This window comes from Xiphias gladius, chromosome 15 (genome assembly GCF_016859285.1).
Source record: "Xiphias gladius isolate SHS-SW01 ecotype Sanya breed wild chromosome 15, ASM1685928v1, whole genome shotgun sequence".
NCBI lineage: Eukaryota > Metazoa > Chordata > Actinopteri > Istiophoriformes > Xiphiidae > Xiphias > Xiphias gladius.
In genome coordinates this window covers 10,088,018-10,115,507 of record NC_053414.1, presented here as the reverse complement: position 1 = coordinate 10,115,507, position 27,490 = coordinate 10,088,018, and the positions used below count along the sequence as shown (strand labels likewise).

Sequence of the window (27,490 nt, the reverse complement as noted above, 5' to 3'; positions counted from 1 at the left end):
GTCTTAATCAGATGTTATAATGGAAAAAGGGATCTAATAAATTACTCTTCTCATGTCTGGATGTTTACTATCATCTTATCTGAATTGAACTTGAATTGTCAGCACAGTCAAATACATGTTAATGTTATGCTATCCATCTAGTGCCACTCATCACTATAGCTAACTGCTAAGGTAGTTTACACATTCATGTTAGAATATGGTTGCATACCTTTTCCAAAATAAGCAACAGTAAAAAAAATAAACACAATTTATCAGGGCTAAACTTGTCAGTGTGCAATGAGGCCCAACGTTGCCATAGTGTTGAAGTAAATGTTTTGTAATACACTTCAATTTGTTCAGATCCACAGCTATAAAAATGCTAAAATGCATTAAAATACAAACTGAAATATCCAAATGCAAACTGCTCACCTGGGTATTCACTCACATTATTACATAACTCATACATCTAGTGAGGATCCTAACTCAGTGATATGCAAACAAAAATTTTGTTTACATAGGCTTTATATGTAATGTAACATCAGTTTTGGATGGAATTAGTTACTTGACAGATTGAAAAAGGCATAAATTAAAGGTTTACGCATTTTATTTCCCTTTGCTGAATGTAGAAAGTGAGAGAATATAATTTTGAACACCTAAACCCAATATAATATAATAATTTTGTGTGCAAAGTTGTCTAGTTGAGCTTATAGATTTGTTTACAACAGAAAGGTTAAATGTACATTGTATTCTATGCTTAATATCCCGGACGTAGGTATGTAATTATCCCCGTTCTCTGCGAACTAAACATATTGTTATAGAGCAGTGACAATTCCCAGATTATTGTTCTCACTGGTCCGGATTCAAATGAAAAAATAAATCTTGGCCAAATGGGGCTTAAGTTATATTTTCACTCTTTGGGTTGAGACAGTGTGCACTGACCCATAACGTACATTTGTGACTTTGTCCTTTCCTCCTCTTTTTCTCTCTGTTAGAGCTGCAGTTATGGAGATACTGAAATCATCCAAGTAATTATGTTTTAGATTATTTAAAGAGGTCTGGAGCCATCTACACTAACATATTAACAGCTACTGTACATCACCTTCCCAAAACTTCATAAAAGTATCTACGTGTGTGAGAGGCAAGGTGAGCCATATGTATGTCATAGTTATTTACATACTAGACATGTTTGATCCCTACTGCAGCCACTGTAGGCTCTCACTTGTAGTATCTGTCATACACACAAGTCCTATGATGACGAACATGCATGTATTCACACAGCGACGTGTTGTGCCTTTGGCTTTTGATGTGTTCCCTGTTCATATAAGTCACGCACCCTACTGCAACAGTTCCAAGAACAGGTCTCTATATAGCAAGGGGCGAGCATCACATGGGTGCAATTAAGCAAACATGGCATTCTGTATCATTTATCAGTGCCATTTATGTTATTTCTGTTTCATCTGTGCGCTGCAAAGAATTTGCTAAGGTCATTAAGTCCCTCACTCAGCTGGAAGAAATTATGTTCCCACATTTGGATTCCATGGGTTTAGGCTTTGGCGTAAACATCTTTTTAAACATCACAGGCAGTATGTGTTGATTTAGATTAAATCTTTCCTTTTTTTTTTTTTTTTTTACAGTGCTGCATAGTAAATCAAGCGAAAGAGAAAGTGTTTGTAAGTGACAGACCTTTTATAGTCCTGCTATTTACCAATTCTATGAGAAAATATTATGAACTCTTTTTTTGCAGGTTATATCCTTTTCAGCTACAATAATTCACAGACAGTTGAAGTACATTTCTTTTCAAGACAAACATTTTACCCGTCAGCTGTCTTTTTCTCATTGTTAAAGCAGTTACTCAGAAATACTCGTACAATCTTTATTAAGCATTTGTAATAATTTTGATCAGCATCTGTTGGTCATTCATATCCATTCCATAGTACCCTGTATATGTTCGCTATACGTCCTGTCCTGTTCAGGAGTCCCCCTTTGAATAGTTTTTCCCTTTCATTAAAATGATTTCTTGAGACCCAAAAATGATTTCTTATATCCCCCCCTCCATGATCAGGGTTAGGGCTAAAGTTTGGATCAGATTTAGGTAAGGTAAAACACATATCGATAGGGAGGCAGTCTTCGACACAATACCTGCACACATTTGGCAAAAAACAGGGTACACCTTAGCTTTGTCACAGGTCTATGCCACTTTAGCCTGATAATGAAATTGAATTGCCATTTCCGTTCACTTCACATGGATCATTTAACAAATCAGAGCTGCGGTTGGTGGTTCAGAAGACTGAAACCAGGCTCATGCCACTTTACTGTGCCTGGGTATTCAGAAGTGCAGTTAATGATTCACTTCATTTATCAGATGTTTGCCACATTCAGTGTCCAGGAAGTCTGAACCCAAGCCCATAGGTTTTCTTAAGATGGGAAAAATGAAATGTGTCAAAGGAGTTAAATTTCAGCTGACTTGCAGTTACTTGCAGTATGTCAGCACATAGCACTCCTACTCCTAAACATCAGTAATATCACCAGACTCTCCCTGCACAGAGATGTTGGCTCTTTAAGCAGTGCAGCTTGAGTCAAAGCATACCTAAAGACCTAGTGGGCGGCAGGAAACTGGCAGATTTCCAAAATGTTTCTTTATGTTTGAGATTTAAGATCTAACAAAAAAAAGGGGTAATTTCTTAATAATACAATAACTCAGTTATTTATTGTATTAGCCTCAGTAAGATCATTTTGTAAATGTTAATTACAGGAAAAGGCTATAGGTTTTTCTCAGTTTTAGAGGTTTACTCAACTGTTCAAGAAAGCATTTATTGTGAACATTTTATGTGTTTTTTTTTTTTTTTTTTTTTTTTGGCTTAAATACTTTGTTTTTGTTTTGCAGGAAAGTGTATCCCCCTGCAGTAGATCAGTAAGAAGTGCTCTTCAATATGAATACAGGTATGCACACACAAACCATATCTGAGATCGTTGGGGAGTCATACATCCAGTACATGTCCATTATTTCTTTTTGGCAAAGTTGAATAATTATGCAGCGAATATTTTTTTAATTTGCTGAACAGAAAACCATTGTTTACATTTAATACTTTAAAATTAAAAACTCAGTATGTTTACACAATTCAGGCCACCTTGCTATTTTAAAAGCAGCTATGTGTGCTACTTTTCAGGCATGAGTCTGTAACTCTAATCCTGACCCTCTTTCACCATTTTGGTGCTGGTCCATTTTGGGCCTCAGTTATTGTGACTAAAGTCATCATTAAGTATAGTAAGGTTGTTTCTTTTAGCAACAGTGACGTATTCCACCCCAAATACATCTCCAAAGCTCTGTCCTAAACTTGTCAGTCATGCCGAGCTGAAGTGAGTATTTCAGCTGGAGAATGAATGATGAGTAATCCGTCTCCGAGCCTTCTCAACACACCACACACCACCACTCTGAGTGTCTGCCAGTGGTAACCTTACTCATCTCAGTTGTTTGCCTGTATTTAGAATATAGAACACCATGCAAAAAATAGCTTGGTCATGTTTTGAAAGACAACTAATAACTCTACCAGAATTCCAAACACAAAATTAGTTTGATGGGGGAAAAAAAACACGTTTGACTCACAGATTTTAAACCATCTGTACTGTACAACAGCTTAAATTGTAAAGAACTGATCTAAGTGTTTGCTACAGAAGTGCAGCTTTTCACAGACCTCAACACTGTCTGTGTAAGTTCCAGACACTACAATGAGAAAAAAATATGGAAAATATGTGGGGAAGAGATTTGTGAAGAACATCAGCCTGTTGTACTGTACTGAAGGTACTTCACTACAGTTCAGTTGGTGGATGAAGGTGTTTCAAAAGTATGTCAGCAGGTCAGTAAACAGAGATTTTATGATCTTTAGCAAAATCGACACTCGACTTCTCCACTATTAACAAATTTACCTCATGTTAATTGTAGTCTTTAATCTTACTAAAGTCATTATACTGTTTGTGATTTGAGCATCCGTCGTGTTCCATTTTAAAATGCTCTAATTTTTGTCATCATAGGCATACATTATCTGACAGCGTCAAACTTCTACTTTACAATTCAGTTTTATAATTGTGCTGGGCACCAAATCCTGCAAATCCTTAACTCATTTTCTATGAACTGTCCCCCAATCTGCCATAGTAAAACTCAGGCTCTTTTAATGCATGTGCTTCACCTCCACTTGTTTGGGTTATGTCTCTGGCTGGATGCATTTGTGTTCTTGTGGCCTTCTATTTGTGTATATGCATGTGCATGTATGCTGCTACTTTTGCCTCTATGATCCAACCTGCCTGGCTGTGATTCCTCAGATAGTGGAGGATGCGCTCCCAAAAGCGTGGCCTTGTCACTCATACTCTCTCCTATGAAGAGGGTCCAGAGCTCACCAAATCTAGCCACAGGTACTAACACTCACAAACACACATCAAATTAACACATGTTCAAACAAGAAGAGTGAAATAAATACCTAAAATACAGGCCGCCTAAGGAACTGGTTTAGGCTAAACCGCTGGTAAAAGCATGAGGTAAGCTTTAAAAAATGTGGCTTGTTGTTTTTCAAAATCATGTTTGGGCTTCATCAACCTGGTATGGCTTGAGCATATTTGAAATACAGTACTTTCAAATAGTCTGTGGCTGCCTCGGTATGCGTAAGCAATGTTTGGACTGCGGGGATGCTATTTTTTCAAACCAGTTCATTGTATAATTCTTTTATTTCCTTTTGTTTAGTCTCTTCCGTCTTGGGCTTGTTTTGCTTCCTAAATCAGTCATAAATCATACCGTGCCTACCGGTTGTTGATGTTAATCTTCCTTCTTTTTGACAGCTCTCATGTGTCATGCTCTCACATTGCTTCTTACCATCTCCCCCTCTTAAGATGCAGTTTATTCTACTTTTCCTGTTGCCCAAGTTTTTTAATCACTGTTTTTCCTGGCCCAGTGTCTTTTTGCTGTTACTTTTTCTCCTTGTCAGCATTGATTGGTTGGACATGACACAGCTCCCTTGACCCTAAGCTCTTGGAGACATGGAAATAAACTTGGATGGGCTTGTGTGTTAACTAAAATGGCACCAGTCTGCTTAATTCCTCCTATTCAGTTTTACTCCAGCAGACACACAGTAGATCGGCTGTATGTTTAAGCCACTTCGTCCTAAAACTGTTCCATAATTCTTTTCACAAATAATATGAAATTACAACTCAAGTCAAGATGAATAATCATTGATTTTTTTTTTTTTTTTTTTACATAGCACAGAGCATAGCTGAATCTATATTCTTGGGTTTCCAGAGGCTACAGCTACTGTAGTTGTCCCCATCTGCTTTTTCCTTTCCTTTACTGAAAAAGCAGTGTTTGTGCCTGCTCCTTTTCAACACCCAGGTTAACAGCTGCACCCATGTAGGCATTCTTGCACTGTCAGCTTTCTTTTAACAATACAAGGGCACTGTCTGAAAACTGATAAGCTGCCCTCAGATATAGCAGTTGCATGGTAGGTCTAATCAAAAAAACACTTAGAGGGCCCAAGACTGTAGACTAGATACTGGAGGTTGAGGGGCATAGTCAGAGTGTTTTGGGTGCTGTGGAGTAAACCATCACAGCCATAACCATCTCCACCAGGAAAACCAGCTGTCTGTTTTGCTTTGAGATAGCTAACACAACCAGCCATGTGGATTCAATGGCAGAGGTGGGTTCTTATTAAGAAAAAAGGTAAAGTTAACCATGAATAGTGCATGTGAAAGCCCTCAAGAACAGAGACTGACCATTCTGATGTGCAGACATTAATCTTCATGTTTAATAATGGGGCTCACATTGGTCTCCACTGGAGGATCATAACCCTTCTTCATCTTGGGAGTGCTCTTTCAACAGTTGATGTGAATGGGAATCCGTCAGCACTCTTTTCTCACTCACTTCTATAATAGAGCCAAAAAATTTGATCTCCAAGGACATTTATACCCACTGCACATAAAACACCACCATCTGTAGTAAACCTACGCTAATACAGATAATCTGTTGTTATATATTTCTCTTATACTGGCAATGCTGTGTGAGTTTTGACTTTAGAAATCTGCAGTGTCTGTGACATCATCTTGCACCTTGAATCTTAACTAATTGTTAGTTTTTTGTGAGCATTAGTGTAGTCTTCCATCCTCAAAAGGAAAACCACATTTTCTGTGTGGACTAGTTGTTTAACTACAAGGGAAGAATTATTAGTTGGAAAAGCCATTGAAGCAGCAATAGTTCTAAGTGAATGATTACAAGATCAAATGGTTGTGGACTTAGTACTAGAGTACTTAAAGTATTCGTGGATTCTAAAATGTTACGACAGCAGGTGATATTCAGGATCACTTCAGGATAAGTCATGCAAATCCTTAAGAATCTTTTCTCTGTTCTGTGCTTTTTCCTCCTCAGTCTGTGTTTTTTCAGATCTGTGTCTACTCCTTTACCCCCATTATCGAGCCTCTGTTTGTCACACTAAACATTCTCATAAGCATTTTTTGTGATATTGTGTAACTACTTAAGATGTAATCCTATGCATTACCATTTACATTTGCAGGGATAAATGTGACCACACATTCACTCATGTTACTTATTTTTGCTGTGTCTTCTATATTCCCCAGGGAGTGATTCTCACTCATCAGACTTGGGTAAGTCTCTGTTTCTTTTGGTGGACATCCCATAGGAGACCACGAAATTTAATCAAACATACTGTAGTGGTTGATGTTAATATTATTAAATTTATCTTCAGATTCTTGGCGGTCACGCAGTGTAACAGATGGCCTTAAGAATGGAGACGCCAGCAGCTCATCTCTTGCTGCCAAAGGCTTTAGGAGTGTCAGACCCAACCTGCAGGACAAAAAGTCACCAACACAGGTAAAATGTCTCACAAACTACACAGATACATGTTGACATTTTTCTTTTTTTCTTTTTTACTGCTGTTTACAGTTTAATCAAAATCTATCTTCTTGTGTTGCAATAATATTGGCTTGTGAATTTATTTGTGGAAAAGGTTGTTCTTATTGACACCACAAACCATCATAATTATAAATAAATTACCCAGAACCATTCTGTATTCCAAGTATGTAACTTGATGACTTGTATCAAGCTTTTATCTAATGATTTTTTTATTGTTGTTGTTTGAACTTATTTTGGCTGTTGCTTTCGAAATGGCAAACAAGGACATCAATCACATGCCATTGCCACCCCCCAGAAGAGAAAGTTACCACTTCTTGCCCACTGGCACTAATCCACCAGACTATAGCTCCCTCATTGCCCTGGCTAATGATTCTACCCCTGGAATGCTAACATTCACGCAGAATGAGAAAGCAGTTTTGAAAGAGTCCTACACCTTTAACAGCACATCTTCTTACTCCTACTCAGAGACCGGTGCAAACCCAGTACAACAGGGACACCAGCTAACCGTCCCAAATGATATTAATTGCAGTGCATCTGCCACCACTAATGCACAGGTCCAGGAGCGTAAAGTGTCTTCCCTCAAACTAACCCCGGTCACCATACCTGACCCTCCTGTTCACCTCAACTCTTACCTTGATCCCCATACTAAGACCCAGACCGGAAGTTCCCCTCCTTCCACTCTCCCAACACCACAAAGTGGCCCCACTCTCTCTCAGCCCCTGACACAGACAGCCTCACTTTCTGTCCACTTGGGCCCGGAGAATCTGAAAAGTCCAGAGCCTCAACCTCCAAATCCCTCAGTGGAACTCAACGTCGCAGATGAAGCCCCAAATCAAAACCCAAGTCCAGCTGTAAGCCAGGTGGAGATGACGAAGGCTCCTCCTGCAGTTCCACCAAGACCTTCTCCTGCAGAACTGTTGGTACATAACTGACTACATACTGCAACAACAGAGCAATAGAGCAATGATTGTGTACATTTTAAGATCACCATAAGACAACATCACTGGGTTTGTCTCTTGGTGACATCGTGAGTGATTAAAGGGTAACACACTGGCTGCATCGCATCATTTGATGCCCCATAGCACACACCGGACAAACAGAAGAAGTAGTCTGTGTAATGTAGCCAGGATGTCCCAAATTTAGATAATTCAGATAACAGTTTTTCTGGTGGGTTGATGAATACGAACACTGGGAAGTCTGATACAGGTGTTCCTTGAAAACAGATGCAGGTGTTTTGATGCACATCATATACGGCTTGTGTGTGTTGCCCTTTAGTTAGTTAATCTTGGTGCTGCCATCCAGCCAACCAAACTAACTGTGATTCTACATATGTTTGTGAATGTGTATGTGTGATAACCAAGTGTTTCTTTTATTGTATACCAGTGTGACTTTCTGTACACTTTGCTGCCTTCCACAGATTTTGAACTAACAGATCGTCTTCAGTTCACAGCAATTATCATGTTTGAGAAGATGATGCTGCAGCCTGATGACACTTCAGTGTGGTTTCCCAACAGCATTTCACCTTCTGTTAGGCTCACGCGTTGCTTCCACACATCCTTTGTGACAATGTGGCTAATAAGTGATATCACTAAGCACTTTCCTCCTTTCCTCCTTTTCCAATCAACTCCCCCTCCCTCCAACACCAGGGGCCTCCATCCCCCAACCCCACATTACAGCACTCCCCCTACCACTGCCACAGCTCAGAATCACTCGACTACTTGCCAGGCCTAATGCCGAAGACCCTATCGCCCACCCCATATGTTCCTATTGGAGCTGGCAGCACAGCTGGTGTGGTCAGCAGGCCAAGCCTTACCACAGTCAGCGGTGTGAACATCGGTGGCTGCGTGTCACCCTCGGCTTCCCCCGTGACAGTGTCAGCTCTCAGCCACTACTCGTCATCCACGGCGGGTCTGCTGGATGAGCTGCAGATCTGTAGTCTGGACTCACCTGGCGCCTCACCTACGCCGTCGCCCACCCTCAGCCATGTCTCTACCTACACATCCACTGCTGGCCCTGATGATGTGCTAACAACCTCTGTGGCCTCCACAACTGCAGCAGCCACTGTCACTAACGTAATTATCCAGACAAGTCACTGCCGTAACACACATCATTACCGAAATGATGTTCCCTCCCTCCCTCAACTCATTTGGATGGCTGAACCAAACTTCCACAGAAAGTGTGATTAATACCAAGTTTGACCTTCCACTAACCATCAACTGCAACCTCACCGTCAGAAACCAGAATTAAATTCAGCCCACTATGTTCCCTTATTAGGTTAATGTGTCTGTACTCATTAGAACTCCATGTCAATGTGTGCTTGTCTGTGTTTCTCTTTGTTATGACATTTTTGCTATCCAATTCAATTATACTGTCTCTTAAGGCCAGTTGATATCAAAAATTCATGACGAGAAGTTGCAGCAGGTTGACCTGCCTGTTGGAAGCTGTATGCTGCAGGTTGTTAGCATCTTGAAAGACTGAACTTGTCCACTGGTAGTTGGAGGGTTCTATAACGTAATGTGTGTGAAGACTGAACTATGTTTTCTGTCATATCATACTGTATATTATATTGCCCAGGGGGTAGTCGTATGAGACCCTGACAAAGATTAGACTAGATTATGGCATAAATTTGCATGTGCACCTTGTCTTCCCAGTTAAGACTGATACTGAAACTGTGCCATTTTGTTAGGACTGCATTATTTAGTCTGACATTGGCTTCTTCATAACCAAATAATTAGCTTGGTGTCTGTCAAGTCAATCAAAGTTGCATCGCATTGTCACTGTTTACTCCAAGCCTCATAGCCATCAAGCCAAACCTCCTCTTTAACTTTGTTTTCCATCTATGGAAAAGTGAGAAAGATCCTCACAGCATGATGTTATTAACCACAAGGCCCATTCCCAACCTTAGTCCCACCTACAAATGTGTTGACCGGCCTGGCTGCTTTTATACCCAGGGAAATATCCATTCACATGAACAACCAGACTTTTGAAACATTCAGCAGAATTTGAGATGCGGTCAGTGATTCAGAGGTCTGAAACCAGGATATGTTGTAATTGCCAACTTCAAATCTTTTTCAGCTGAATATGTTAGCTGTGGCAGAGTAACAGCAGCAGTAATCTACTCTCTGTCATTGTCATTGTGCTCTGTTGCCCAAGCACTAAACAAGGAAGAAGTTAGAAGTAGGATTTAGATACATTGGCAGTAACTATAAACAGAGTGTCCACTTGTCGCTTGATTGTGAATTGTTCAGTTTTAAATTGGCTTGAATCTTTGATCTGAGCATGGAGGCCTTTAATTAAAATACTCTGTTTTTATCCATTGTCAGATGAAATCATATGTCCCTGTGTCATGTTACATGGGAGTGCATTCCTTCAGAAGAGCCAACCATTATAACTTTATCATGCCTGCTGTCTTGTTTATGTCACAACTAATTTATAATGAAATGTAGCTAAATGTGAAAGAGTTATCCATGTTTACTGTCACCGTTTTAATCTCTGTTTTCTGTTTTAGAGTGAAGTGATTCAATATGGACCCCTTTCCCTAACTAACTGTTCTTACATTCTACAGTCACTTCAGATTGAGCACTTCCTATGAATCACGTCATAGCCAATATCTGTCCATCCATTCCTATATCAGACCTGGCTTTTCTACCCCTGTGAATGTTTGCTGCAATAATATGTCTTTTCTTTTTTTTTTCTCTTTTTTTTCTTTTAATATACACTCAGTGTTTTATTGTAGATCTACAAGATTGTACACTATTGTCCATTTTGCTGCCATTTATGATTGTTTGTCTTACTGCCTCTGTTTTTTTGGGTTACTCTTAGGGCCAGGTCCTCTCTCACGCTATGAATGGAAGTGCTAGCCATCCACAGAGACCCCTCTCTCCCCCATCCTACCCTCCTCCCCCCGCCTCACTACACATGGGGCTCCAGAGACAGAGCAGGAGTTCGGGTGAGTCACTGTTCTTTTGTTCCCTCATTGGAGCCAAGGATACATCAAGTTTTGTTAACAATTCTGTGGTGATGACTCTGATCACTAATGAGACATATTTAAGATTATTCAAATACATTATAAGGGAAGTAATTGCACTGCATTGCAGATACAGTACGAATTAAATCCAGTAATTCTAACTTTCCCTGAGCACAACTACACGCAAAGAAAAACAAACAAGGAACATGAAATCAGTCAGATTATTCCCTTCTAAAATGGCAGACTGTCCAAATTAGAATGAGAGATACAGCTGGGTGTAGACCATGACCTACAACAACAAAAAAAATCAATAAATCTTTATTTGTTACGTAATAATATTAATCTGTTAAGCACCACTCAAGGTATTTTAACTTAAATTAATCTCAGTGTTGGCATCGAAATTATTTGAAATTATTTTGTCAAATCTCAATTACTATCATTGTTCCATATTAATTGAAGATTTAAGGGGTCTTTAGAGAATAGATTTATTTACAGTCACATGCTTGGTAAGGTTTACAAAATATGATCTGTATATCCACTAGCAGAAGACAGAGCAATATAACTGTTGAGAGCATATTTGTGATTATTTCTTGGAACAACATGTCTTTCTCTTTTCCCCGCTCTTCCCTCTCGTATCTAGAGGGCAGCGAGTCTGTCACTAGAGAGTCTGTGTTGTCGGGCCACACCAGTGTCAGCAGCACCGTGCCCATTGCCCGCTTCTCGGAAGAAGAAAAAAAGGTTTCCATCATTAAAGCCCCTCATTATGAAGGCATCGGCCCCGTGGACAAGTCTGGCATACCTATTGCCATTCGTACGGTGAGGTCAAACATACACAGAACTAAACACTTTGGTTTGCAGCAGGAGAGCGACTGAGTTTGGTACTGTAGTGTAGCACAGAGACGTCTTTAGACCCATTTCTCTTGTGATCAGGCTCGTTAGAGGGGGTTACTTTCAGCTGTCAGCAGCTTTTGAGCCCATATTAAAAGTACTTTCTCTCACTCGCGCTATCTCAGTATCTCCTTTACTCTCCCTCTGTGTGCCGGCTATAAAGATGAGCTCAAACACGCAAGGTCCTTTCTGCCTACTTGTCAAAGTGTGTGTGTGCGTTATCTCTGTTGAGGCTTTTCGTGTATTAGCACTTCACTCAGTTATCCATTTCTTGAAGGGCAGCATTTAAAGGCAGACATACTAAACTACAGTATGAGAGGAAGAGAAACAGGAAGAATGGGAGCTGGGAAATAAAAGCAAAGAGAAAAGGTGAAAAGGAAAAAAAAAAGTAGGAACAAAGAAAAACAAAAAACAAATGCTCCTTATTGTTCGCAGACAAACATTTTTGTGGCCTCTCTATTTGGTAACCGTGGAGAGTGAAGTGATTGTAATTGGACTGTCTCTTGGCTGTGCCAGTGCTACATGCACAGTCACACACACTCCTTCACTGTGGAGGCAAAATGTCTCTTCTCTGACCAGGGTCCAGACACTGTTTAGTGCTATTGAATAAAAAGAGGATTAAGTCTCTCTGCCATTTGATAGCTCAGTTTTGAAGTGGCTATTAGATCTATACTGTATACACAAAGATACACATACCAGGGTTTCTACTGGGTTTTTCCAGGCATAGCACCAGTGCTCCGAATTTTTGTGTTTGTAGTAACATGGCTTCCTCTATGCCATGGAATCAAATCTGCTGACATGGATTTCTAAAAGTAGGCACAATCACATCACACACATTTATATGAAAAAGACTGCCATAGTAGTTTATCGAGTGACTCATAGCACTGTTCTGTTTTTTCAGGGCTATGTTGGCTATACAGTATGTTTGGATATTTAGGCAGTTTAAATGAGGAATATGTTTAAATGATGAAGGCTGAAATATACACTTAACTCATTCAAATTTTGAGAATGATGAAGTGTCCTCTGTTTTTTTCACTTCTTTGTTGTTAGTAAGCAGTTAAAACGTCATAAACTGACTGATGAACACAAAAAAATTAAAAAAAAAAAATGCATGAATTGAATACATCTATTTTTCTCCTAAATCAAGACAAAACTTAAGTCAGAGTATCTTTGGCTTCTGTAGTGTGAACTATTTCCGAGTGAAACGAATAATGTAGGCAAGGTATAATCTTGAGAGATTTGATTGGATTCTTCAAAAGTGGGAATGAATTAGAATACACAGAGCAATAGGGAGCAGAGAGAGATGGACCTGTAGAGGACTTTTGGCCTCCGCCCACACCTACTTCAACCATGTTGTTAGATCAGGATGAGTTGGATCAGGGAGAAATAAATACATCAGACCTCCATCATTCATTCTTATGAACCTTTGCCATGTGACATCCAAGCACAACTCCGACTTTAAATTATTACTACAACCCATGAGTTAAAATTGGAAAAATGTATTTGCACATCCCTGAGTTCAAGAGGATTGTTCAAAAATATTTAATGTTTCACTCGAGAAAATAGGGGAATTTGATATAGAAATACTCGAAAATGACTTTTTTGACATATATTTAGCATAGAACAAGAGATAAATGTTTTAAACAATTAAAAAAGACACAGGTTTAGAACTTTATTTTACATGGATGTAAGTGTGAGAATCATGCAATCCACTTTTTAGGCTAGTCAGATGCATTTGATTCTTGATAAGATTATTTATCTTTGATAAGAAAAAAGTTGCTTGGTCAGCATTTCCTAAAAACACAATATAGAGTGTGTCGTATGATAAATTACTACATAATTTATTCGCATCTCGGCTATGTAACTCTAAAAAGGCTGAGTGTGCTTTTTTTTATGCTCAGTAGAGTCCTATAAAACAGTGGGAACCCTTTCCAGTTTCTAACTTAAGGTAACCGGTTTAAGTTGAATTTCATGGCACATAAATCTTTACAATTATTTCTCTCTCCACAGACGGTGGATAGGCCTAAGGATTGGTATAAAACTATGTTCAAACAGATCCACAAGGTTCACAAAGCCGGTAAGTCTGTACCAAAACAGTGAATCATTATTTGATTTTATTTGATTGTCACATTATGAGGGAAATTAGTAAAACGTGCATGCTGTTTTTACACACGCATATGTGTGTATCTGTGTGTGTCTTGGCATACCAGTTCTTGTTAAACTGAAAGACCCAAGGAACCTCAGAGCCAGAACTCATTAGATGCGAGCAAGAGAGTCTGGAGAGGAGGATGTTATTGAGAGAAACCTCTAATAGACACAGAGCTGTCCTGGGAAATCTGCTCTAATTTTCTGAGCTTGACAGAATCACATGACAAGGCTTGTTTGTTCTAAACTGCTCAGGCTTCTTCTACTGCAGCACAGACACAAACTCACACACTCGCATACACAGACTATTTCATGATGGTGTGTGCCTAAAAAACATCTACAGGCTCGGGATGGTCTCTCTGATGCGACTCTGTATTCCCATACTTCGCGGAATATTCACATCGTCTGGTGGATTTATAAAGCAATACTCCAGTCCAACACAGAGTCTATCTTTTTGTCTTTTCAGTGTCTCCTCCTGTACTATTGAAAGATCTTTCTAAAATGTGTGTAGCTTCTTTGTTTGCAGAAAACAGCAGCTTTGGTGAGATTCACTTCAGCCGGAATCATGTCTAATACACTGCTTCTAAAATACATAAGAAAAACAATTGTTTTAAATAAGCTGAGCTCGTGGATGGACAGAGGAGAAGTGGATTATACTGCTTGGGTGGTTTTGATACCTTCCGCTGTGAAAAATTGTCACTATTGGAAATTCCTTTGTAACTGACTGTATTCAAGCTGACTAAAGGTGTTGTACAAACTTGTACCTTACGTACCATAAAGTATGTTTGTGCATGTATCCCAATCAGGTTTTATTCCTTTCTTCTACAGATGATGACTATTCTGACACATACAATGCAACATATGCTGTCATAAACAATGGTGAGACATGCTTTATGTGTAAAAGAAGTTGTATTTCATACAATATGTTATTTTTTCCCAACCCATTTGTCTCTTCCTCTCTGGCTTGCTCTGCCTTATTACTTCTCCCTCCGAACCCTGTCCTTAACAGAAGGCTACGGCCTGTCATCCAACGCCACCCAGGCCCACCCAGCTCCCCGAACACATACGTACAGGCCACTTTCCAAGAGCCCCTCAGACAACGGAGGGCATCTGGGGCAACGGGAGCCCTCCCCATCCCCTGTACCCCCACCACCTCCACCCATGCCATCCCTCCTGCAGCTGAGGGCCAGAGATAGCGACCGCGAGAAAGACTCCCCAGACACGTAAGAAGAGCTTATCTTTCTCATTTATTAATAATCAATAATGTCATTAATAATCATTTAATACAAACTTTAAATGGCTCTCTCTTGTACTTAAACGAATGAATATTAATTAATTATAGATGTATTTATTTTGGCACTTTGAATAATAGTAATTTAAAAAATGATTGTAAACAATTAGGATTAGATAATTAACTAAAATAGTTTCCGGTTATGTTTTGTTTTTCTTGCACCAGGAATGAATGGGGTCCTCCCGACCGGAAAGTGGACACACGAAAGTACCGCGCAGAGCCTAAGAGTATTTTTGAGTACGAGCCTGGGAAGTCCTCTATTTTGGAGCATGAAAGACCAGTGAGTATTTCTTAAAAATGTTCCTTCACTTGATTATAACGAAGTCTGATATGTTCCTGTCAAAATCCACTGAAAAGTTGCTAGCCGTTGTTTTGGAAGATTTTCTACAGAGGACTCTGAAAACAATTACTTCCCTAGCTGGTTTCACGACATCTTGGATGAATGTTCAAATTACTGTGATAGTTAATGGATTCTGTAGCTGTTTTTGGTTTGTTTTGTTTTGTTTTTTAGTAATAATGCATGTAATTGTTAAAGATTGTAAAAGATTCATTTTCTTGCTCTGCTCCACTTGCAGTCTAATAGAACAACTAAACATTAAGCACCATGAACTGAAATAACACTGCTGAGATGGAGTTACAAAAAACCTGCTGGCTGGTGGAATTGGGAAGAGAGCCACAAACACATTTACCTTCCTAACTTATTACTGTAGTCTTTGTAGACATTACTGTGTCGGCAATTTAATTTCATATAATGGGCTTTTGCATGGACCTCTTTCCATCAGAGACGATGTGGGCGTTAAAAAGCAAAGGTCTCCAGTGCTGCATCCTCTAGTGACTGTACTGAATTATAAAAGCAGACAGCAGAGATAATTATTGTGTAGAGGGAGGGCAAAAAATAATAGACACGAGGTATCTGAGATAAGGACAGGATAATGGAGAATGTGTTCTAGATGAGGAGTCTGTTTGGGGGGGTGGTAAAAAGAAAAGCTTTTGGTGAAGGTTTCACAAATGTTTAATGTGATGACTTCAGAGAGCACTCTAAGGGCAACAATGCATGAGTCCGCCCCTGATAGACAGAGGAAATAAAAGGTGAAAGCTGTAAAGTAGAAGTGAACCCACACTGGCTAATCTGCTGTCTGAAACTTCTTATGTGTGTTGTCTGTTCACTACATCTTTTTCTTTACTCTCCAAGGTAAGAAATGGCACCTGAAAACATCAAAACCTTTTTGGTGGTGTCCATTTGGGCAATTATGAACCAGAGGAAACAAAACCATTTTTCCGACACAGTTTCTTTGGTTTCTTCTTTTTCTGTGTGTCTCTACAGTACTTGTGTGACTGGCAGTCTGTGCTCCAGACCTCACTTTTTTGCAGGGTGACACATTTGTCTCAAAGCTGAATTGTCTTTTTAGCAAGAGAGATGTAACACCACAACACCTACATAACATCTTCTGGCAGTGTTCCATTTGGCATGAAAAATCTATTTCCATGAAAATAATAGTGCAACTCTTTGAAAATGAATAAGCTTCTTGTCTGTAGTGCACGCTGAAGTCTGTAAATGGAAACAAATAGAGAAAGCTGTGTTTGCTGAAGCTTAAGCATGCAACAGAAAAGAGTAGATGATTAACTTGCTGCACAGCAGTAATCAGTGTTTTGGTATTTTGCTGCATGTAAATACTTAACATCCCAGCTGACTCAATTTATTGGAGGTTGATTTGATAGGAAAATTGTCTCTATGATACAAATAAAGAGCTGGGTGTTAAAATCCATCATGTGACATCAACAGAGATGAACTTCTGCTTCCTTAAGGCAATTTGTCTATAATTTACATGCCATGCATGCAAAGAACTGCAGGGTATAAAGTAGATTTTCAACCAGTAACATTTAACAACTGACAAGTCAACCTTGGATAATTTATCATGTCAGTCCTTAACTCTAAAGGAAATATTTGTAAATCTGCCCCGATGAGACATGATGGGGTCTAACATACTGATGGGGATAACTAAGATCAAAGGGGGAGAGTTTGGCAGATTTACGTGATGGCAAGACAACAAGTTTATTTGTATAACACCTTCAGAAACAAGGCAATTCACGCTAACTCATAAAAAGCATTAAGAAGGGATATAAAAGAAACAGAAGGCAGTATGAAAAGAGACATAAATAGGATTTTAGAGTAAATTAACCCAAAAAAGTGCTCTAATTTTCTTATTACCTTCACCTGTGTCTGTTGGTTTGTTTGTTAGGTTTTTCTTTGTCAGCAGGATTATGCAAAAATACTGAACCAATTTGCATTGAACTTGGTGGAGGGATACGGCATGAGCCAGGGAAGAACCCATTAAATTTTCGGGCAGACCCAGATAATTTACTATGAACTTGTATTTTCTTCCTCTGAAGTCTGGTGTATGTTGTTCGACATTGGCCTTGGCAGTGGTCTGCACCTTACTGAGCGCCATTGTAGTTTAGAAATATGAACTGCTGGGCCAGTTTAGTGGTTTATGGCACTGTCCTTACTTGATGTTTTACCTGTTATCTACATAAGTAACAGAAGCACACAACAGATCAAAAAACATAGTCAGTACATTAACTCTGAACCATCAGTTAGAGTACAGCAGAATTTAGCACTTGGGTCAGTTGGCTAGCTGACTGTGATACCATACCGCTCCATGTAGAAATGAAACCTAATCCCATGTGAATTATCCCTTGTCTTTTCCAAACAGTTCAGTAAAATGTGCTTCCTCCTCTTCTTAAATGTAATGAGCTCTACTGCTGAAAATTGTGCCTTTTTCTGCCACGCTGACATAAGGTATCTTTGTAGTTTGCCATGCCCTGCACAAAGGTGTGGATAATGAGGTTGGGTGTTAAATATGTAATGCTCAAAGTATCATGCTGATTTTCATTAGCTGTCACCTGTCCTATGGCTTAGAATAAGTCAGCAGTAATGGGATTCTGTCCTAGAATTTGCAGCCTCATTAAGTTTTTGTATGCATGTGAAATGAAAGAATATCAATTCAAAAGGGCCAAGGTGTTCAAATTGTCTGCCTAAGTCCCCGGTGGTAGCAAGTGTTGGACTGTGCATATTTGATTATTTTGCATATACAAGTTTAATTAATTAATGATAATATGGAACTGTTGTATGCTGCCTAATACATACCGTAGTTCGCATTTCTTAAAGTTTAAGAATTACCATCCAACCAGTGGAAGTTCTGAAGAAAAAATTTTCATTTGTATTTGTCAGTAGTAAATGGGTTTTTGCATCATCATTTTTGTCCACATCAACCAGTCTTCATCTTCATCCTGGTTCATCCTGGTTCAGCCTGGTTCATCCTGTGCCCATCTCCCTGTGCCACCTTTGCCCATTCCTAACCATGAGGTCTATGTCTCTCTCTTTGTGTGACTTCTTTCCACACTTGCTTTCTTCTCTCTGCTCTTCTGCCTCCTCTCTCTTTCACTGTCATGCTTTCTCAGACCTATGATGACATAGATTTAGAGAACGAGCCTTGGTATAAGTTCTTTTCCGAGCTGGAGTTTGGGCGGCCGGTAAGTCAGGGCCGTAGCTACTTCCTCAGCCACAATCCTGCCGTAGGCATACACCCACTTCGTCTACCCCACCCAGTATTTTTTTTTTTTTTTATATGTCTCCGCCAATAGACTGGGTGGGGCTAGTTGTTTGGGCATGTGGTACTTGTTGGGTGCTGTGAATCCCCCCTCCCCCCACCCTTGTGTTAGGCTGTGTTATGTCTTTGCGTTGCTGGGTTTTTTTGGTCTGGTGGCTAGCAGACACTGAAAAGCTCACACACAAACCTGGACATTTTTATTTCAGTTGGTTTATTATTGCATCGATTTTGCCACCAGATTATCAGGAAAACAGGTAATAAAGCAATGTGCCCCAGATGCTTTCAATGACCTGATTTTGGCTATTAGAACTGCACTGAACAATCAGTCAGTCAAACAGAACATTAATAAATATGCAGTAGATTATTTTCCTATTGATAAATATTGTCCTTATGTTCTGCATAACAGTAAGTCTGTGCAGTTTCTTAAACATATCTTGCACATGCTAACATGTGTATGAATTAATCAGCCTTTTATTTAGCCAGTTACTCATATGATCATTTATTAATTTCTGCTAGTATTTTGTCTATCTTCACTTTTGGTATTACGGAGGACTGCTCCGTATATCTACAGGCTAAAGGACTGTAGTGCCCTCTGCTGGATGTAAGTGGTAATAACTTCCTCGTGGAGAAGGGAATGCCTCTAGCCGCAGATCCGGGATCAAATTACCCCACCCTGACTGATTTACAAAGTGTCATGAGGACATGCCTCTGTCCTTGCCAGAGCATGACATCAGGGGGATGACTTGCTGGGCTTATTCGAAATATTCAGTTGAAAATGTCACATGCAGAGCTGGCATGACTTTGTGTCTTCCAGAGTCATTTGGGCCTGTGTGTTGAGATTTCTACCTGCAATATTCTGAATGTCTCACATCACTGAATAAGCCTTTAGAGTGTAGATGGTTTCCCTCCATGCACTGACTGGTCCAGCAGGGACGGAATCTCACAGTATGTTCAGTGTTTGAATGTTTATTGAGGTGACAAGTCACACGTTTTGACCGACTGAGTGAACAATAGTTTACCTGCACTAGTAAACCAGCACTAAGTTTATGACAATGCAATTCATTGTACTCTCAAATAAACACAACACTGCAGCTTGTGCTTCACTTGGCTTTCTGCTTTACAGCTTGCTGTCACACTCCGCATGTTTTTGTGGTACATGGGCACATTTCTGTGTGTGTGTGTGTGTGGTATAAAGGGTGATGTAGTAGGCCTAATTTATTTTTGGCATTGATAAACTGTAGTATAGTGTTGATGTTTTGAGATTAGCATAGAAATAAAGCATTGATAGAAGACATTAGAATGTGCATATGAAAAAGCTTGTATTATGGGCAGGTGTGTGCTTTTGTTTGTAAGTGAAAGTCTGTTAGTGCGTATAGTGTGTGCACATGTGTGCATTGTACATGCAGATCACATATACAACCTTTATGAACTAGTCCATCTCTGGTTACTCAGATTCTCTAACAGGTGTCACTCTCTCCACATGTTTCTTGTTTTTTGGTTCCTCCCCATGATGTCACCAATGCTTCTCCTCCTTCACCTCATCTTCACCTTCCTTCTATATCTCCTCCTCCTCTCCTCCTCTTCCCGCTCACTGCTGCTGCTTGGGGCTCAAGCCTCCTAAAAAACGGCTGGATTATAATCCAGACATCTCCGCTCGCCGGCACATTGAGGTAATCTCACATTCATGAGTATTACAGTAGTGTTTTTGATCTCACAATTTCTAACTAATCATAGGAATAAAAAAATTATATTATTTAGAAACACAGTTGCTTAAAGTGAGTGTAATGTGTGTAGCATCAATGCAGTTTGATCTCTTATCAAAATGTCAGCGATCTACTGGAAGATGAGTATGATGTTGCTTTGTGAAGACTGTAGAATATATAGCTTTGAAATGCTATTATTCTTTTTGCTCGGAATTGTATGAAAATCTGCTGATTGTAGTGTATAAAGAGATTTTTTTCACTGTCTGCTATCATCTCTCTCCTTGGAAAATATTAAGATCTAGAATTTTGTTTTTGTTTGTTTTTTTAGCACAATACATAATTTATTGGAAATTTGTTTATGTTTTCAAAATTTATTGTGTGATTGCATTTGATTGTAGAATTTCCTCCGGTACACATTTGGTGTTTAAAATGTATCAAACATTCTTAACCACCAAGACCCATTCCAGCTGATCCATGCCAGGTTTTGCAGGACAACATTTGCCCCCTGAGCTCAGCTCATGACATCCTTTGCTATATCACCTTTACCATCATCACCCAGAGCAGCCCAAGAGAGAGCAGAAATTTATCCTCACCGTTTACACCGGTTGGCCTCTTCGCGGTCAGGTGTACCATGTGGAACCATCACACCTTACGCTGAGGGAGTGTTTTGACTGTGGCACAGCAACAACCGCATGCAGGCTGTGCATTGTGAGCTGCTCTGCCTTCAGTCTTTGTTCTTGCGGAGCTCACTTTTCTCTTTTGTTGTCTGCCCTATTTCAGACAACCCTGCACATCGCTCCTGCTGACAAGGCTCCAGAGAGACCTGCGAGGTAACCTCTGTTTCTTTTATTTTCCTCTGCCTCACCCCATCCCCCTCCCACATCCTCTCAACAGCAGTGGCCCTTGTTGTGATTCAGCACAGAATCAAAACTCTGTGCTTTCTTGCCCTGTCTCTGGTGCAAATAGCCTCTTTGGCTGCTATTAGTGATGATTTACAAGGATTAGTGTTAGTCTTTATTTTCTTTTGTCACTGAAGGCAGGGTGCTTTGCAATTCTTTCTCTCTAACTGAGCCAGAATAAATTAACCCAGCAAATGTATTGATTCTGCCCTTCACCTCCTACCCTTCCCTCAACCCCCTCCTCCTCTCATCCTACTCCCTTTCACCAATAGCCTGCTTATTCAGTCGCATTTTCCTCGGTGAATGGAGAGGACAGAAATGGGATTTTTATGAATAGACCATCTAATTCATTGAAGTGACATTCAGTGTGTTTGTTCTCAATAGAAAACACACTGTTGTCTTTTTTTTTTGACAGTTTGAATAAGAAGAGTTACCGTTACTCTGTTGTCTCATCGTTTTGGAAAAGAATAATAGCCAGATTTTTAGTAGGATGAACTTGGATATACGTAAAAATGCATCCAAGGTTTTCATAATGCCAAGGATTGTTGAAGTTTAACATGAAAACCCCAACAATCGCAAAAAAATTTTTTGCTCAACAATAGCAATAGATATATAGCTCATTTGTCTCAAGTGTGAAAGCAGTTGTGTTGATGTCCGACTGTGTTACAGTGCTGCCAGCGACTACAGGAAGAGAAGGAAGTCGGAGCCATCAAGTTCCCAAGTGAATGCTCAGTCTCAGAGCAGAGCTGCAACTTCCCCTAAACCAGTGGATGCCTACAGACCCAGCGGCAGCCTAAAGAAACCTGTCATTCGTTCCTCACCATCTTCACCCTCCAGAGCCAAAGGTATATACACGTACACACAAACATCTCCGTTTCACTTGATATGTTTTTCTCTCTTTGTGTATCTCTTTTCCCTTGTTTTCCCCAGACTGTCATATATGCACACTATGTTTACCACATTGCCAGAAAATTAAAGAATTGTTGTCATTTGTTGGGTTTTTCACGCTATAATGTCTCTCCGGTGTGTGCATAAGTTTTCTTGAATGGTGTGGGTGGAAGTCTGAAGAAAAAACCTCAATTCATCTTTTTTTTCCACCCTATTTTCTCTTCTTATTTTTCTCCTTCTCCCCAGCACTTCCACCTTTTTTGCTGGGTATTATTGCTTAACCTGCTTTCCTCCTTCTTTCTCACCACGCTGCTCTCTTTTGGACATCTGAAAGGTGGGGACGCATGCAACATGTATTCAAACAGTTTGACCTCCCCAGGTCCTTATCAGCGGCCCTCTCTGCCCCCTGTCCTATCTGACCCTGTCCATTGCCATGAGGATGCCAGCCAAGAGGGCAGCTCCTCCTCCAAGCAGTCTATCTGTTGTAAGAACAGCTGGCAGAAAAAATGCCAGGATGCTGAGAGATGGAGCAGTGTGGAGGAGGTACCGCCCCCCACTGGCAAGCTCAAGTCACGCAGCTGTGATGACTTACTCAGTGATGGGCATTCTGGCTCAGCTGGGCACAATGCCACCCGCTCAGAAAGTGCAGGGTCTCTGGTATGTGATGGGAATCCCTCAGGTTTAGCTGGATCCACTTCCACTCGCTCTTTGCCACGACTCCACCGGCGACGGGCACATGATTCACCGGGCTTTCTCCAGCTCTATCGTAAAATGCACCAGATTGACAGAGCTCAGCTCATCCCATCTGAAGTCATCCGCTCAGTCCGTGCTCGTATCCTTGAACTAGAGCGCCAACCTCACCTGCATCTGCTTCGCCTCTCTCCTTGGACACCCTCTTGGGGCATAGAGGTTCCACGCGATATGGTGCCAAACCGCATTTCTGAATATGAGCGCCTTATTCAGAAGTCCAAATCCATGCCCAACTTGGGTGATAGTGAAGTGCCTTCGGGCACTACCACACCAGGCGGCTCGTCATCTCGAGCCAGCAGTGGTGGTGGTGGCACACCCAATTTTCCAAAACGCCGTTTTTCAATAGAATCTTTACTAGAGGAAGACAACAACGGCAACAGTGGACCAGTACCTCACACCATGGATCACTTGCATCGACCTCGTAGCCCACCTGAGGGCCAGCCTCGTGGACCAGAGCCTGGTCATGGACGGTCCTTTCCTGCTCCTCCTGTCCCCCAAGGCCCACAAGCCAACCCAGACTACTCTGACAGTGAACAAGACGCTGTTGCGTCAGACCTCAGTGACTTCATCCAGGTGGAGGGCTCCTCATTTTGCAGTGAGAGTGACTTTGACCATTGCTCACTAACCTCCTCTGAGAGCTTGTACGGCTCTTCCACCCTGCACCACCACCACCTCCGTCATCAACATCACCATCACCACCACCACCACCCTGGTCACCAAAATTTAGGTCAGAGCCAGGGTTACCAACACCGACACCTCATCAGCACCTGCAAAGGCCGCTGCCCAGCCTCTTATACCCGTTTCACAACCATGCTTCGCCATGAGAGAGAGCAAGCACGTCAGGAGCACCAGAGACCTTCACAACAGAGCCGCGGCAGCCATTCCCAGATCCAGAGCTCACAGTCCCAGCAAGTTATGTCCAAGCTGGCCTTCCTGATCAGCCCAGTGCCTTTCCGCAGGAAAAAGGGCTCACCACCTACCTCTAGAAGAATCAGCGGTGGAGGAGGTCGAGGTAGTAGACCTAAGTCCAAACAGGCCATTTATGAAGCACTAGATACAGCTTTGAGAGACATATATGAGCACATTCAAGCAGAGAGAGGCCACAGAGGCACTAGGGCACCCGATGATAGCATCCTGAGGAGAATACTGGCCGAACTGCTGCCAAATGTGCCTGAACGAAGCTCCTCATTGCGGGGGAGGAGGGGGATTTGGCACGGGGGTCACTCTTCTGCATCTTTGTACCCAGATGGAAGCCCCACTGGGTATGCCTCATACAGAGAGGATCCCTCCACACCACAGTTACAGTCGCCACGGCTACAGTCACCAATCAGTGCCTGTTATGGACGCCACTCGGACACCTCAAACAATAATGAATATGGAGAGGAGCAGGGAAATGGGAATGGTCTCTGTTATTCAGGTGGAGAAAATACACATATCACACCTCAAGTATGTACATGTACACTTTGTCATGTAGCCAGTCATACCGACACGTGGTTTTTTCTATAAAAACATACATGCAAACTGTACATGCACAATCAAAATATGCATTCACATACATTTACCTTAATGTCTCTTCAGTTTTGCCTGCTCTTGTTACCCTATTCCCTTTTTGTTCAGCCAATACACACATTACTGTGCTTTTCTATATATTTACATGACATTCAGTAAGACCTGTTTACCCTAAATTCTCAAGTAAAATCTGATTCTTTCATTCCATTTAAAGCTAATGTCAATAGAAACAACACGTCTTTCTGATGTTTCACATTAATGGTCTGCTAGGAAAATGGGAGGATTATGCCCTTTGAGTTGCTGGAAGGCTTCTAATTTAAAGCATATTCAGGAAATGTTGAGTTTGACAATACCTTAATGCTGAACAAAACAATAGCAAAGTACAAACAAGTAGAATTAAATAGTGAGAACAATTAGTCTGACTTTGTCATTGTACTGATGGAAACAGCTAATTAAAACAGGAGCAGTTCAGAAAACGCGGAGGCTTTTTATGATATTAAAATGTGATAACATATACTTATAAAACAGGAGAGTTTTTCAAATGAAGGCCTGGTTTTCTCTGCAACTGAGGTAAAGAAACATTTGAGAATTTACGGCAAACTACTCTAGGTGGAGTAAATAAATGTGAATATTCCTCTGTTTGTTTTTAATTTGAGTATTGTTTTGGCTGTATTGTTTGTTTGCAAATTGATTTATGGAGTCATCTTATTGTCCCACAATCCTTTTCTTTCCCTCAAGCCATTTGCTGTTATCTTTGTAAATGGTTTTATCATATTTTTTGGATGTGTTCCCCTTGTTTCATTTTGTGTTCCATTTATTTTGAAGGATTGCATGTGTCTCTCTGTGTAATATTGGGGGAAAAGACCAATCACTTTGTTTTTCCTATGAACTGGAAATAAAACACACCTATTTTTTGGACCCAAGCTTTCATTCCCTCATTTACCCGTTGGAATGGCATCATCACTGTACCATTCAGTAATTTCCCAAAGCACATTTTTGTATTGTGAGCATGCATGTGGCATGATTGTAGTTACTATGGTAGCTCCTGTGACCTTTGTTATGTGTCTCTACCAATCACAGACCAGGATGTTTCCAGGAGTTATTCCACCATGGATGGACGCCACACACCCCAGAGTAGAAGACCTACTCCTGACAGAGAGGTAAAACACTGAAACTGGTTTCTAGTATTCTCAGCACCAGCCTATAGTTCTTACAACATTAGCACAAGCTGGATAGCTGGATTCAGGGTGGGGTTGTGTAGCACTAATCAGTTCATCATTTTTTTCTCCGACATAATTCAGAAATAACACCAGAGTTTTTAGCATGTTCGCTTACATTTATAGTACACTTAAATAATGTGTATTGACTGAGATGATTGCTTGGCACCGTAAAAATATTTAAGAATGAAACTCAACTGGCTAATATTTTTGTCTTTTAGTTTTGTAATACAGCAGTAAAATCAAATTTTCTTTTCAAACATTCAAAAGCTGTATTTTATGTTATGCCTGGTAATGTTTGCCGGCTTTCTTTCTCTCACTCTCATCTCCTAGGTCTCCCATAAACAGATGACACAACTTATTCTGTTCTCTCTCCTCCATCAGAAACAGCCCGCAAGAGCCATTTATGATTTTAAGGCACAAACGGCTAAGTGAGTACAGTAAATCCACAGGGCATGCACAACAATGTAAAGCTTCAATGCATGAATGTATAACTGCAACACATCTCGACTCACTGCTTTAATGTTATAATTTTAGATCATTAAGCATTTCTTGCGTAAAGTTTCTTTTGCTTTTTAAGACAACTTAATTGTCAAATCCTACAACCACACTTGGATGGCTTTAACTGATTTAATTTTTGCAATATTAAATGTGTGCATGAGTTAAGCTGATGATGGATCTAACTTGTTCATTAGTGGCTGACATTCTGTAGCTAATGCTGTTTACATGAAATGAGCTCTGCTGGTAGAAATGTTGATGTCTTGTTGAGTTCACAGCTTCCCTACGCCGATGCAGTGGATCAAAGACGAGTGCAAAGATACTGTAATTTTATGACTGTGTTACAGGGAGCTGACATTTAAAAAGGGTGATGCAGTGAACATCATCAGGCAGATAGACAACAACTGGTATGAAGGAGAGCACCGTGGACGGGTGGGGATATTCCCCATATCATATGTAGAGGTAAATGCACTACTGAGAAATTAATCTGTATGTTGTTCCTGTATATATGTGTATGTGCACCTTTGTCAAGTTGTATTTAAAAATATTAAATATATCTCATCCCCCATAATATACACACCCGTTTAAACAATTTACACAATGCTTATGCACACACAGAAGATGCCGTCCACAGAGAAGCAGCAGCCAGTCCGTCCTCCTCCGCCAGCACATGTCAGAGAGATCGGAGAGGCAGTGGCACGCTACAACTTCAATGCTGATACTAACGTGGAGCTGTCTCTCAGAAAGGTAGCCTGCTTAATTTTTGTGCATATGTGTAAACAACTGCACGCAACATGATTTTAGACATGCTCTCAGCACCTAATTGTAGGGTGAAAATATTGTGTCCAATTATGGCATAAAGAGGTTGTATAAACTGTTTTCTGAGGGGTTATAGGTAAGCATTTAGTTCTTCAGTTGCGTTTCAAACATGAAAACCAGTGGGTTTATATCTGCAGTGTTTAGGAAAGCTGTTGTTTTTTGTGTGTGTGTGCGTGTGCGTATGCGTTTGTGTGTGTGTGTGTGTGTGTGTAGGGTGAGAGAGTAGTTGTGATAAGGCAGGTGGATCAGAACTGGTATGAGGGGAAGATCCCAGACACAACCAAACAGGGCATCTTTCCTGTGTCCTACGTTGACATCATCAAGCGCTCCCCGTCTAAGAGCTCCACCCACCACACAGATCCACATGGTCACCCTGGCGCCAGGACACCAAGCAGTACACCCATCAAGGTAGGGGAATC

General features: G+C 40.6%; 1 protein-coding gene across 7 annotated transcripts in view; it reads left to right on the top strand.

The window, feature by feature from the left end:
* Positions 1-27,490, top strand: part of sorbs2a (sorbin and SH3 domain containing 2a) — a 50,308-nt gene that overhangs the window by 15,234 nt on the left and 7,584 nt on the right. For 2 of the 7 annotated variants that reach the window (XM_040147490.1, XM_040147495.1), the window contains 21 exons: positions 2,864-2,919; positions 4,297-4,386; positions 6,592-6,618; positions 6,720-6,844; positions 7,150-7,806; positions 8,533-8,958; positions 10,709-10,835; positions 11,494-11,669; positions 13,752-13,818; positions 14,715-14,765; positions 14,896-15,109; positions 15,343-15,457; positions 18,640-18,711; positions 20,402-20,458; positions 21,272-21,321; positions 22,060-22,235; positions 25,618-25,697; positions 26,088-26,185; positions 26,600-26,714; positions 26,871-26,999; positions 27,285-27,479. In XM_040147490.1, coding sequence (XP_040003424.1) covers positions 2,910-2,919; positions 4,297-4,386; positions 6,592-6,618; positions 6,720-6,844; positions 7,150-7,806; positions 8,533-8,958; positions 10,709-10,835; positions 11,494-11,669; positions 13,752-13,818; positions 14,715-14,765; positions 14,896-15,109; positions 15,343-15,457; positions 18,640-18,711; positions 20,402-20,458; positions 21,272-21,321; positions 22,060-22,235; positions 25,618-25,697; positions 26,088-26,185; positions 26,600-26,714; positions 26,871-26,999; positions 27,285-27,479 — 3,057 coding nt within the window. In that variant the 5' untranslated portion in view covers positions 2,864-2,909. Of the gene's footprint in view, positions 1-971; positions 1,005-1,613; positions 1,650-2,863; positions 2,920-3,808; positions 3,834-4,296; positions 4,387-6,591; positions 6,619-6,719; positions 6,845-7,149; positions 7,807-8,532; positions 8,959-10,708; positions 10,836-11,493; positions 11,670-13,751; positions 13,819-14,714; positions 14,766-14,895; positions 15,110-15,342; positions 15,458-18,639; positions 18,712-20,401; positions 20,459-21,271; positions 21,322-22,059; positions 22,236-22,612; positions 24,446-25,617; positions 25,698-26,087; positions 26,186-26,599; positions 26,715-26,870; positions 27,000-27,284; positions 27,480-27,490 lie in introns of those variants that run through there. The other 5 variants (XM_040147498.1, XM_040147494.1, XM_040147491.1 and 2 more) reach the window with 5 other exon arrangements.